Here is a 12,046-nt window from a genome sequence, read left to right as displayed (position 1 = left end):
TCATTTGACTTCTGGACAACACAGATGAAGTGAGTGCCATCTGCTTCAGCCAGAGATGTTCTCAAAGAAACCAGGAATGAAGATCTATTAACAGATGATATATCCACAAATAGACTGAATAATGTTCTATATTCAATTTTCCACAGCTGGAACTGTAGCAAACATGGCAGCAGACTGACTCAAGAATAAAAAACGTGCTTTCTGCACAACCAACTAAAGCGTGTAGTATCAGCAGGACCTAGCTCATCAGGTTGCAAAGATAAAACCTGTGACATAAACTACAAAGGCGGTTTGAAAACAACATTCAGAACACGTGCAACAAGATATTAGGAACAAAAAGACCCAGAGGACTGTGTTCTTGATCCCTTAAAACTTAAGACTATTTCAGCTGATTATCCCAGAATAAAAGGGTTCAGCATATTTAAGAGATTTCCCCTCCTCACTCCCCCCGCCCAGCTTATATTCTGTCCCAGAATCAGAACTTTGTAAAATGCTGTGAGAGCAAAGGCTGCACGGATTAGTTTTTACACATGTATGCACACAGATAAAAAGGGAAGCAGCTCAAACAGAGATCTCCCACACATAAACCTGCAGCTTTGAAACAAGTCCAAACTAAAACGAGGGCCCTCCCCAGGTTTTCTTTTGTTTCTCGTGTGCTCTGTGCCTCTGGTGTCATTACAGGCCATTAACCTTTGTTCCCTGTATTGTCTCGAGCTCTCGGTTAGTCTCTGAGTTCTTGTAACTTCATCACATCAAAGGGCAGAACAGCGTCATGGTAGACGCACTGTTTCAGTCTCTCTGGCATTGGTGGACTTATTCTCCCTTTGTTTTGTTTCTGTTTTTTCCACCATCTTCCTCTTCCTGGACCTGGCTGCTGATGAGGGAGTGGAGAAAGCTGAAAATGATTACTTAAGTCACTGCTGCTAAAGGTGGTTCTACAAGCTGTTGAATCATGGGGTGTGCTTCATTTTTCACAGGTTAGGTTTACTGTAAGGATTTGGCACTTCACTGAGGGTTAAACTTTGGGCTGAAAAGCTTGGGAATGCATTAATGTCAAAGAAGAAACATGCCTGTGAGTTTATTTTGTCAAAATAAAAGTACCACTGATCCAAATGACGTCAATCTTAGCACCAAACTTACTCAAGTCCCCACCAACACACTTGCTGAGTTTAAATTTGGATAAACAGGAATGACGTAGGGAAGGACAAATGGAGCATGATTTCACAAATTTATAGTAAATAACTTTGGCAATAACATATCCCAGCTGGGTGTATTATGAGACACTGAAATGGAGTGGAATAATGCTACAGGTCAGACCGGTTATATAGGAAGGGACTTTCTGCTGCTGAGCTTGTTCAGACAAAAACCACACATACACTTACATACACACTTCTTTCTACTGAAATACCCACATTACATAATCTAAAAGTCATGTTTTGAATCCTCAAAGAGGATTTTTAAAAAAATTGCCTTTACAGCTACAAGAACAGCAGCACCCTGAACCCTGACTAATATTAATTTCCTTTAAGTCCGCATAATGTGACTGTTAAGCAGGTTTCAAGTCCCCATTACAGTCATACCCACCCAAACACAACAAAAACACAACAAATCAGGATTGAACATGCCCACAAGCATGAAGAACAGTCTTGAAACACAGAAACAGAAACCCTCACACCAATGTTTCACAAACACACTCCAGCATGCGATCTGACTTGCAGAATTTATATTTAATTGCAACATTTCAGACTCGACCTTCATCAGGCCTTTCAAATATAGATACAAAAAACATATATCCAACTGTGAAACATATTTAATATTCAGTGGCATTAAAAATATAATGTGCATCTGTCAAAGTAAACAACAGACAAATTTACAAACAAAACAGTCAAATGTAATGTACCCTGGTGGTTGTGAAAGGATAATACTTGTGCTTTTACATGTTTTACACCGCCTCAACTTCAAATTCCTCCTCAGCATTTTACAAATTCTCCATCAGTTTTTTTTTTTAATTTCTTGAATAGTTTCTTGAGTTCCTCTGGAAGGTCTGCTAAGAAGCATTTAAAAAGGGTGTAACACAAAGTGTTTATGAGAGAAATTGTGATACTTGGTGGTGGTGCACATATAGCAAAATGTCAAAGATGTCCAGTACAAATTTTACATGTTTACTTGATAATTGTAAACTTTTTTTTCACATTTAACATTCACTCATTCATACAATCTGTTTTTTTGTAACGTTACATATTCACGATAGAAATTGGGTAAAATAATAATCAGTCTCACTTTGACAACTGATAAACTGAAAAGAAACAAAGTGGTGACATTGATTATAATTTGTCACAGTAATTAATATAAAAAATAATAATAATAATAATTTTGTCCCCTATCCACCAGCTACAACTTCAGTTCAACTGTGACAAAAGTATAAACAAATGCAGAAAAGTGTAAATTTAGATAAAAGTACAACTTTTCAAAGCTTTTCAGGGACTGTAGGAGAGAAAGTTAGCTAATGTTAACTGTTATTGACTACTTCAGGCTAATGAATATATGAGCAAGTATTAGCCATCTGAAGCTAATGGTCGCATCAAACCCTGGGGTCAGCCAAAATTAGCTCAACTAGTAGTAGTAGTCAGCTCAAGCAAATAGTTATATCAGGCTAGCAGCTGAAGTTAGCTGACAACAGCTACTATTAGCCACCTCAAGTTAATGTCATGCTAGACTAGTATCCAAAATTAACAGACATTGAATAGCAATAACAATTTCAAGCTAATGGTCATTACTAGGCTAGTAATCAAAATGACCTGATAATAGCCAATTTTAACCTTTTCAACCAAATATAACACTAAGCTAACAGCCAAAGTTAGCTGACATTAAATAGCCTTACCCACCTCAAGCCAGTGGTCATGTTAGACTAGCATTAGCAAGTGACATTAGTAATTTAAATTGACTACCAGTAGCTATGTCAAGCCAATGGTCACCAGTCAAAATTGGCAACCACTGAAAACCAAACTGCAGATGTTGACAACAACATAACATGAAAACAGTCAAATTAAAAAGGTGGAAAAAATAATGCAAATGTTAATTAAATGTGTAGATTATTGGCACTCAGAAAATACAGACAAAGTTGTAAGCTAAAGGAAGAATTTGACATTTTGGTATATGTGCTTATTTTTGTTAAACATTATTATGGGTTCATATCAACAACACAAATGCATACTCCCTAGGAGGCAGTTAATTTGTGCCAATCTAATTCACAAGTTGTTTTCCGAGTGACTTTAATTCTTGATTTGTCTACAATATCTTTATGAAGTCACACTAAACACTGGTTAAAAGAAAGAGGGGGGGAAATCACTGAACAAACTGATGGATGATGTGTAAACAGCAGGAGGAATGTAAAACAGACATTAACAAAGCAGCGGTGTGTACTCCAAACTCTAAATAAGTATCAGTAAATGAATCACGGCTGAAACTGGAACTGTCTCTCCTGTTAGCCTGCAGCTTGTAAACGTACACCTTGTATGTTCTCCTGTCACAACTGCAAGATAATAAAGTCATGCTGAAAACCAGTCAAGCGCTCGCAGATCAGATCCCCGCTTAAACAATCGCATTCTTTAGATCATATTTCAGCTTCTTTGTGATACAATCTCTTGTTAGGCATTCAAAGTCTGCCATGGAAACTCATGATTCTCTTTATTGCAGTTGTTTGGCCTGAGCTCAAGGTTTTGGCCTTCAAAAAACTAATCTCTCTTTTGTTATAATAAGAAGTGGTGAAATATTATACGGCATATTTATCCAGTTGGAGAGGCTTCCAACAATCAACAGCAGAAAAGGACCTACAAATGAGGCTTTAAAAGCAAAGCTCACAGCTGCTGTTGAAAGAGCTGATTTATCTGTTTATAGGGTTTTATAGTTCAGAAAGGTCTTCACAGAGGAGAGAGGAGGCAGTCAAGTCCTACATACCCTGAAAATGTGCAGTTCTATATATCCACTGTGAAGAAATCCTGTTTATCCTGTTGCATATTTTCAGTTTCACTGAAAGAAAGGGCGATTATTGGTATGCCACTGCTCTTTATGTAAAACAAGATCAATCTTAAAAATGCGTGTTTAGGAACTACCAGCATTACCACCAGAGGGTGTGTTGAGTTTTTTTCTCCAAAAGAGGTTTAACCGCTCCCCAGGCAGGTATTGAGGTTTTTTCACATGATGTCATGCAGTCATTGTCATGTCATTGTGTCTATTTAATACTTGTTTCTGTGTTAAATAGCTAGATAATTAATAAGGTGGTAACATTGACTGCTACTGTGAACACTGTAAAGTTATATTAAAGTGAATTATGCAGTGGCCTAATCAGCATGGCTTGTTCTTTTAATAGTTTCTGGCAGTTTTTGCTGGTTTCAGGAAAGGAAATATTTTTCACTACTGTATGAGAATCACTGCTGGTGCCCAAGCATATGACAAAGGAACAAGTGTGACAAACAGTTAGCTGCTTCTTAATCTCTGTCTTGGTAGTTTTTAAGACCCGCGGACCAGCTAGCTGTTCTGACTATTCCATGTTGCAAGACTCTTGAAACAAGCTTAACCCTGAAGTTTAAGCTGAGGAGTTCACCTGATTTGCTTGAAATCGTATTAACGATTTGTGTTTAAGCAACGCAGCGAGTGAGGTTGCCCGTTTCACCTTCGTTCTACTCGCAATTGTCAGCGGGCTCTCTCTTGAAGCTGAGGAGGCATGGTGACGCAGGTGGCGGCTTTGCTTCTGCTGCTGCTCCCAGCTGGTGTTTGCCATCTCGACACCTTTCTTTCCTGACATAACGTCCTGCATCGGCGCTGCGAGCAAGTGGAACATTTCCAGTGGCGCGTCGAGGCTCAGGTACTGCCATGGTCTCTTACCTGCCATGTCTCTCTGCTTCACATTAGCTTGGAACTTCTTGATTAGCAACCGAATGATGTTTTTGTGACCGTGCATGACAGCAATGTGGAGAGGCGTGTGACCGCTGTTAGACCTGGCGTTTACGTCGAAGGTAAGAGAGTGCTTTTCAATTCCATACCTGAAACCGAAAATGGATGATGGATGAGTGCCATTTATCATCTATAAACAATAAACACATTAAAGATTTTATAACGCTGCTGTCAACACAAGAGAGTCATGAGTGGGTCACTGGTCTACCTTCCACTATTAAACCTGAGCAGACAAAACTAGCACTAATCCGCACAAGTACTTCAGACGTTCCTAATTATAGGTCACAAGTTTGCTGCGTACCCTAGAGTGTTGAGGACTCGGTGGTCGCCGTGTTTGGCAATCCAGTGCAGTACAGTGAAGCCTGAGATGAAGTCTTTTTTGTTGAGGAGGGACGGTTCCTCTCTGAAGAGGGTGTAGATTTCCGGCCAGTTGCCCGCCGCCGCCTTAACCAGCCAGGTATGTTCCCTCGGCTCCAAAGGAACCAGCGACTGATGACAGGAGCACATAATTTTAATTAATGAAGCCTCATCGTGTATTATATGATATGTGTGGGGCAAAAGGAGAGTATAGGTTTAATAACCTATGCTGAAAGCATGTAACCTATGAACAGGTGAACAGTAATTAATACTTGTGATTATGTTAATCACAGTTGTTAGTTTTAATAAGTCTTACATGTCGACCGTGGTTGTCACGGTGGTTGGAGGAGGGCGAGGCTTCTGTAGATAGATTCATCTTTTCTCCTTTTGGCTCGTCCAGACTGGCGAGGCTGTGGCTTCGAGGCGGCGTGGAACAGGATGATAATGAGGAGCACGACAGATTGTGGCGGAGGCTGAGCGAGGAAGAAATCCGGTGGAGGCGGCTCCTCCGAGCCTCCTCGGTTCCTCTTCCTTCCCTTGCCTCCCCCTGAAGAATCTGGTCCAGGTCGGCTCCCATGCTGAGGGACATCCTTTGTTTGGTGCTCATCCGGTTGGTGGCACCAGGGCGTTGCCGCAGGTAAGGTGAAGAGACGGAGTCATCGCTTGACACTGCGTCTTCACGATCACAGAGATCACCTTTTAGACAGAGGGAAGCGTTCAGTGTGGTATAAATCATCGATTCCCACCCAGCGATAAAGGACACCAGGCGATGGTTATGGTGCAGGTGGGAAAGTAAAGGCAAGTTTGAAAAGATGTTACTTAAAATTTTGTTCCAATTAACCAATTTGAACATGAAAAACAGGGCTGATAAAGGACAGAAACTGCTGTTTTAAATGCTTAGAAGTGAATAGGGAACTTAAACTTCGGGTCAGACCTGTGGAAAGATAAAACGGCGCCACTCGGCCCGGAGAGGATTGGTTCTCGTTGAGCTGGTCAGTGGAGCGACGTAGCGGTGACGAACGAGCTGAGGGCTCCTGCTCGTCATAGAGCTGACCGGTGGAGCGATGCCAAGGCACTATTTTAGTGTCAGCACGACTCATCATGGAGTCCGACATACCCTCTTTGGTTTGTTTGACAGTTCCCTGGATTCTGGGCACGCCTACAGGCACACCTGTTTTCACGGAAATGTTACAGAGACAAGTCAACAGCTGGATTACCACTTTTGCTTAATGAACCTCGGGCAGAGGTGCATACACAGGAAACCCAAACTAAGGACGCCAGCTTATTTAAGTACATACTGTTCATTATGTGTCAGGCATGAGTTGGACTCTATTACTGAGATGAACTTTGACGTAGCTAAAATGTATGGAGGACCAAAACTGACAAAAATCTGTCATTCATAAATATAATAAATGTAATCATTTTCTTATCAATTTGCGAAAATGTACTATTAAAAGCCCCATAAGTGTGTCTCAGGCTATAATCACTTATTTTATGTTTTAAGTTTTAAATAAATAAAAGACTGTTGGATTAAATAAATAAAGCTTTAAAAAAAAATTAAGTATCACTTCTGACTATTAAGCTGATCATTTTTTTAAATTTCTTTTTAAATTTACTCTTCTCCTACCAATTGAACAGTATGGAGGACCACAACTGTCAGAATCTTAAATGGCCTAAATGAATGACTAGCTCAGGAGTCTTTACTTAATTAAAAAAAAATAAAACATCCCCTTGTGATTATGGTAAATGATATAGATCAAATATGATTTGTATAGTAACATTTTGTAACAAATAGAAGGACAATCTATCATTTTCACTTGTTTGTGTTAATATACTCTTCGGCCACTTTGTCAGGCACACTTGTTTAACTGCTTGTTAATACAAACATCTAATCAGTCAATCAAGTACAGCATGTAACATGTTTAAGCATGTAGAAACGGTAAAGTCGAGCTGTTGAAGATGAAACTGAGGATCAGAATGAGAAACAAAGGTGACCTAAGCGACTTTGAACGAGGCCGGTCTGAGTATTTCAATAACTGCTGATCTAGTGGGAGTAAATATCCAGTGAGCGGCGGTTCTCTGGGTGAAAATGCCTCGTTGATACCAGAGGTGAGAGGAGAATGACCAGAGTGTTTCAAGCTGATAGGAGGGCAACAGTAAGTCAGATAACAGCATGTTACAACCCAAGTATGCAGTATGCAGACACGTCAAACCTTGAAGCAGCGGCAGAACCAGAGTCATTCCCATCAGCTAAGAAAAAAAGAAACTTCACACAGGCACACTAAAATAGGATGAAATTAGAGGGGGATATCTTCCTGGCACAGTTAGGGCTCCTTAGTACCAACTGATTTTCATTTAAACCCTATGCCCTACCTGAGCATTGCTTGCCCTTCCCTTTATCACCACAATGTTCTTATCTTCTGATGGATACTTCCAGCAGGATAATGGACCGTGTCACAAAACTCATTTTCTAATATATAACTGTACTCAAATTGCCTCACTCATCACCAGACCAATCCAACAGAGAACCTTTGGGATGCGGTGAAATCGGAAATTCACATCATGGATGTGCAACTGACAGTTCTGCAGCAACTTTGTGATGTCATCATGCCAGTGTGAACTGAAATCTCTGAGGAAAGTTTGCAGCACCTTTTTCGATCTCAGCCATTAAAAATTCAAGCAGCTCTGAAGGGTCTGGCCCAGGTGTACCTAATAAAGTGGCCGTGAGTAATTTTACAATAATAATTTCTAAAATGTAACAAACAAAAGCAAATGTATTAGGTAATGAAATAAATTAAACATCAATAAATGAATAAATACACAGATCTAGATGCTTGTTTACATACATATAAGTTTTTCATGTGTCACATAAGAGCTTGACTTTTTCATCCAGTGAAAAGTGAAAATTCATAATGTAATTAAATGCACCAAAATTAATATTAAAAATAAATAGAGGCAATAATCTATAAACTGTGACATAAGTTGATATTTCTTTATTTTATTTTGTATTGAACTTTCAGCTATATTGATTTTTAAACTGATTTAGTAGTCATTTATTTTGACATATTCATTTAATTTCATTTACTTTCTGCATTAGTTTCCACATTTCTGCCTGTGTATGACAGTGAGGAGGTTCTCCTGAGAACATTTATCGCTGACAAAGTCAGGGGGAGTCATTGAGACCGGGGAAAGAGTGATTTTGATGGGGGACCATTTTCAGTGGTGGATTAATACTGACAAGCTTCTAACCAGCTAACATTAACAAAAAGACCTGCTAGCGTACCTGCTCTGATCTGCAGATCCGAGGAGCTGCTGGTCCATCCCAATTCTCTGGTGGAGTTAGACGGCGGCCACTTGGTGCTGTGGAAGCCGCCAGCGGACGAGGGCGAGTAGATGCTGCTGTGGCTGGACGACATCAACGGTCCGTCGCTCTGATTGGTCCCTGGTTTGGGTTCCCTTGAGAGTGGTGAGTATTGGTGGCCCTGCTGGATGTTGTGGTGGAGTGCCGTCTCCAAAGGCAGGCTGCGTCTGGTGGTCTCGCCCAGTTCCAGCCTAGGGCCTGCAGTTTCCTCCCTCAAACCTAGATAGTGAGGGCTGAGCTTTTCCCCTTCAGCGCCCTGGATGTAAATCTGTGGGACAGATGAAGGTGCAGGCGTGTCTATGATGCATGGCGATGAGGAAGACATGGCCCTCACTGTGTCACCGAGCGGCACATTCAGTGGCCACGCTCCTCCTCCTGAACCTCGCCTCATGGGGACCTCCTCTACGTCATCTTCATCATAACTCACAGCAGTTTTATAGCTCTGTCTGTGCTTCAAACGCCTTTGGGTGAGCTGTGGAGGCACAGGAGGCTCCTGATGAAGACCACCTTCTGGAGGCTGGGGCCCCCTTCTGAGGGCCTCAGTACCCTGAATGTAACTCCTCTGGACTGAGGAAGGAGCAGGCGTAACCCTCCCCGGGGCACTGAGTGGAACACTAGGGGGCCGCGCTCCTGCTGCTGAACCCTTCGTCACTATGACCTCCTCTTCATCATCTTGGCTCACAGCAGTTTTGTAGCTTGGCCTGTTTCTTGCTCTTTGGTGGGCATGCTGAGGGTGAACATCCCCCTCTGGCTGCTTCCTCCCTGTGAGGACCTCAGGGCCCGGGCTGGTTTCTCTATGAGGAGATGCAGGTGTGACACCAGGAAGTGGACCAAAACCCCCTCTCAGCTCTCCCCCTTTAGATGCCTGATCTGGGGCAGGAGGTGTAGGCAGACTGGGTGTCTTTAGCTGTGGTTTCTGTGGGATGTGACTCACCGTCTGTGCTGACACTGGTCGCACAGAGTGGTCAGGTGCGCTGTGTGCCTGCTGCTGTCTCAGGTCAAAGTTGCTGTTATTCGGAATGACCCTAGTTGGACTCCGAGGGGTGAGCATTTGCCCCTCAGTACCCTGACTGTAACTCTTCTGGCCTGAAGAAGGAGCAGGCGTGACCCTCCCCGGGGCATTGAGCAGAGTGCTCGGGGGCCGCGTTCCTCCTGCTGAAATCTGCGTCACTGTGATCTCCTCCTCTTTCTCCTCTTCATCATCTTGGCTCACAGCAGTTTTGTAGCATGGCCTGTTTCCCGCCCGTCGGGGGGCACGCTGAGCATGAACACCCACTTCTGGCTGCCTCTGCCCTGTGAGGACCTCTGACCCTGGGCTGGTTGCTCTGTGAGGAGGTGCAGGTGTGACACCAGGAGGTGGACCAAAACCCACTCTCCGCTGCCCCTGCCCCACTTTAGAAGCCTGATCGAGAGCAGGAGGCGTGGGCAGACTTGGTGTCTTCAGCTGTGGTGTCTGTGGGCTGTGACTCACTACCTGTGCTGTCACTGGTTGTATAGACTGGTGTACCTGCTGCTGCCTCAGGTTTAAATTCTCCTGCACGCTGTTGTTGTTGGTCAGGACGAGGCCAGCCACAGGTAGGATTGTTTTCGTTGCAGTTTCTCCCGACGGGGCGGGTGCAGTCGCTTCTTTCTGCTGCGGTTTCTGTCGCGGCTTGTTAGGAGCGGCAGTTTCGGCGTTCTTCCCGACCGGGACGCACGGAGGGTCGGAGGAGCCCACTTCAGCCCCCTTACCTGGGACATATCCTCTGAACTTCTTCCTGAGGATCACATGAGACACTCCGTCCAGCTGTTTGACGGTGGCCACGGAGTTGACGAACTTCTTGAAGAGCTCTCGGTTTCGGTCCTGGTCCGCATGATCCCGAATGAAGTTTTTGAAGTGCAGAACCAGGTCGGAGTTTTTCACTGTGCCTCCGCGGCTCTGGAGGAACACCAGCACCGCGTCCTGAGTGAACTCCGAGGCCATTGCGCTCCGATTAGTGCCTTATGCAGCTCCTCTCTTTCTCTCCCGCCCTGTTAGTCCCAAAGGTCAGGAGCTGTTTCTGTCAGACCAGAATAAACTCCGCCCACCCCAGGTATTTAACCGCATTCTCACCTGCTGCATCCCCGGATGTGTGTTGAGGATCTAAATGAAGTGAAGATGTGAGCTCCTATTTCAGGAAGCAAATGTGCAGTAAAGCCGTGATAATAATCATGTGTTTATAGCACTGCAGACAGGGAAGCGCTAAAACTTCAGCAGGTTTCTGTAAAAGGTCCGAGAGCTCGCCTGCTGCTGTTTTACATCATTTAAATATCCCGATTCTTTCTAACTTTATTTCCACTGCAGTGATGATATTCATCTATATGTGTGTGCGTGTGTGCAGGTCAACAGGATGAGAAGAAAGAGTCTGATAGTATTTACAAAAACATTTATTTAGCAAAAAAAAAGTTGTTACTTTTTATTTATTGTTCTTAAGTCTTTCAGAAAACAAACATTGAATTTCATTCAACAATAAACCAGAATCTTTTCGAGATATTCTTTAGTGCCTCTGAAAATAAACAGTAATCAACAGTACAACTGGGGTTATAGAGGAGGGCATGCGGCAGTGTGTGTGTGTTGTACTGCTTGGAGAATATTTAAAAGGTGCTCTCAAAACTAAACACGTAGGCGTGGAATAAAAGTCAAAAACCCTCCACTGATCAGAAGCAAATAAATATCATATACTGCAGAAATGAAACCATTCGGAGTCTGTATGAAGGGACGGGAAGCCAAATGGTGCCTGTTATACAGCAAGGTGAGAAAAGTTTATAAACCTGATCCTCCAATGAGTCACAGAGGACCTATGGAAGCCTAGATATGACAAAAATGTATCAAACAAAGAAAAAATGTAAGGATTAAAAATAAAAAGGTCACCATTTTGCACTTGTTTCCTTTTGTACTTTACTCACCTGACAACACATTTTCTGTGTTTAAAAAAAAAAATTACCTAAATTTATTTAAGTAAGAAGTCAGTGGGGTCAACTGAAACAGAATTAAAGGGACACACCACCAATTTTAAGTCAGTTTTACCACCATAATGTTTTAAATCTGAACATCTCTGTTCAGGTACGTGTGTAAACACAGCTTGAGAAATAATCTCAGTGAGTAACCAAACTCATATTTCAAATTTTTCCAGGGACGCCTGGCTTCAAAGGCCAAAAAAGTTCAGGTCCTACATCCTGACAGTTTTAGATTAACAATTAAAAAAAAACAGCCACCAGTTGAATTTGTGTCAAAACGTCAGCACAGGGATGTTGGATTCAACACAGAGTAAGGCTACGGGTATTTTCAGTATCAGGCAGAGAGGGAGAAAGAGCTGAGGTTAAATGACATACTACGATGCCTCCTCCACCTAAATG

The 12,046-nt window shown here is 42.6% G+C and overlaps 1 protein-coding gene across 1 annotated transcript; it reads right to left on the bottom strand.

The window, feature by feature from the left end:
- Nucleotides 1-1,708: 1,708 nt before the first annotated feature.
- On the bottom strand, nt 1,709-10,779 carry sowahb (sosondowah ankyrin repeat domain family member B). Its single transcript, XM_085463091.1, has 5 exons — nt 8,594-10,779; nt 6,245-6,481; nt 5,627-6,006; nt 5,255-5,442; nt 1,709-5,042 (listed from the first exon to the last, which is right to left on the bottom strand). The coding sequence occupies exons 1-5, from the start codon at nt 10,632-10,634 to the stop codon at nt 4,586-4,588; spliced, it is 3,303 nt and encodes a 1,100-aa protein (XP_085319217.1). The 5' UTR covers nt 10,635-10,779; the 3' UTR covers nt 1,709-4,585.
- Between the last annotated feature and the right edge of the window lie 1,267 nt (nt 10,780-12,046).

Source organism: Copadichromis virginalis, linkage group LG7, assembly GCF_057382275.1.
Source record: "Copadichromis virginalis isolate Kocher_CV1m ecotype Utaka linkage group LG7, C_Virginalis_male_GT1.1, whole genome shotgun sequence".
Classification (NCBI taxonomy): Eukaryota; Metazoa; Chordata; class Actinopteri; order Cichliformes; family Cichlidae; genus Copadichromis; species Copadichromis virginalis.
Note: the sequence above shows the minus strand (reverse complement) of the source record. Positions and strands in the feature narration are given on the sequence as shown.

Coding starts and splice junctions, on each gene's coding strand:
- sowahb (XM_085463091.1), bottom strand. CDS start 10,634: ATGGCCTCGGAGTTCACTCAGGACGCGGTGCTGGTGTTCCTCCAGAGC. Junction 6,482..8,593: donor GGATCTGCAGATCAGAGCAG/GTACGCTAGCAG, acceptor CCGTGAAAACAG/GTGTGCCTGTAGGCGTGCCC. Junction 5,443..5,626: donor GTGACAACCACGGTCGACAT/GTAAGACTTATT, acceptor TCCTGTCATCAG/TCGCTGGTTCCTTTGGAGCC.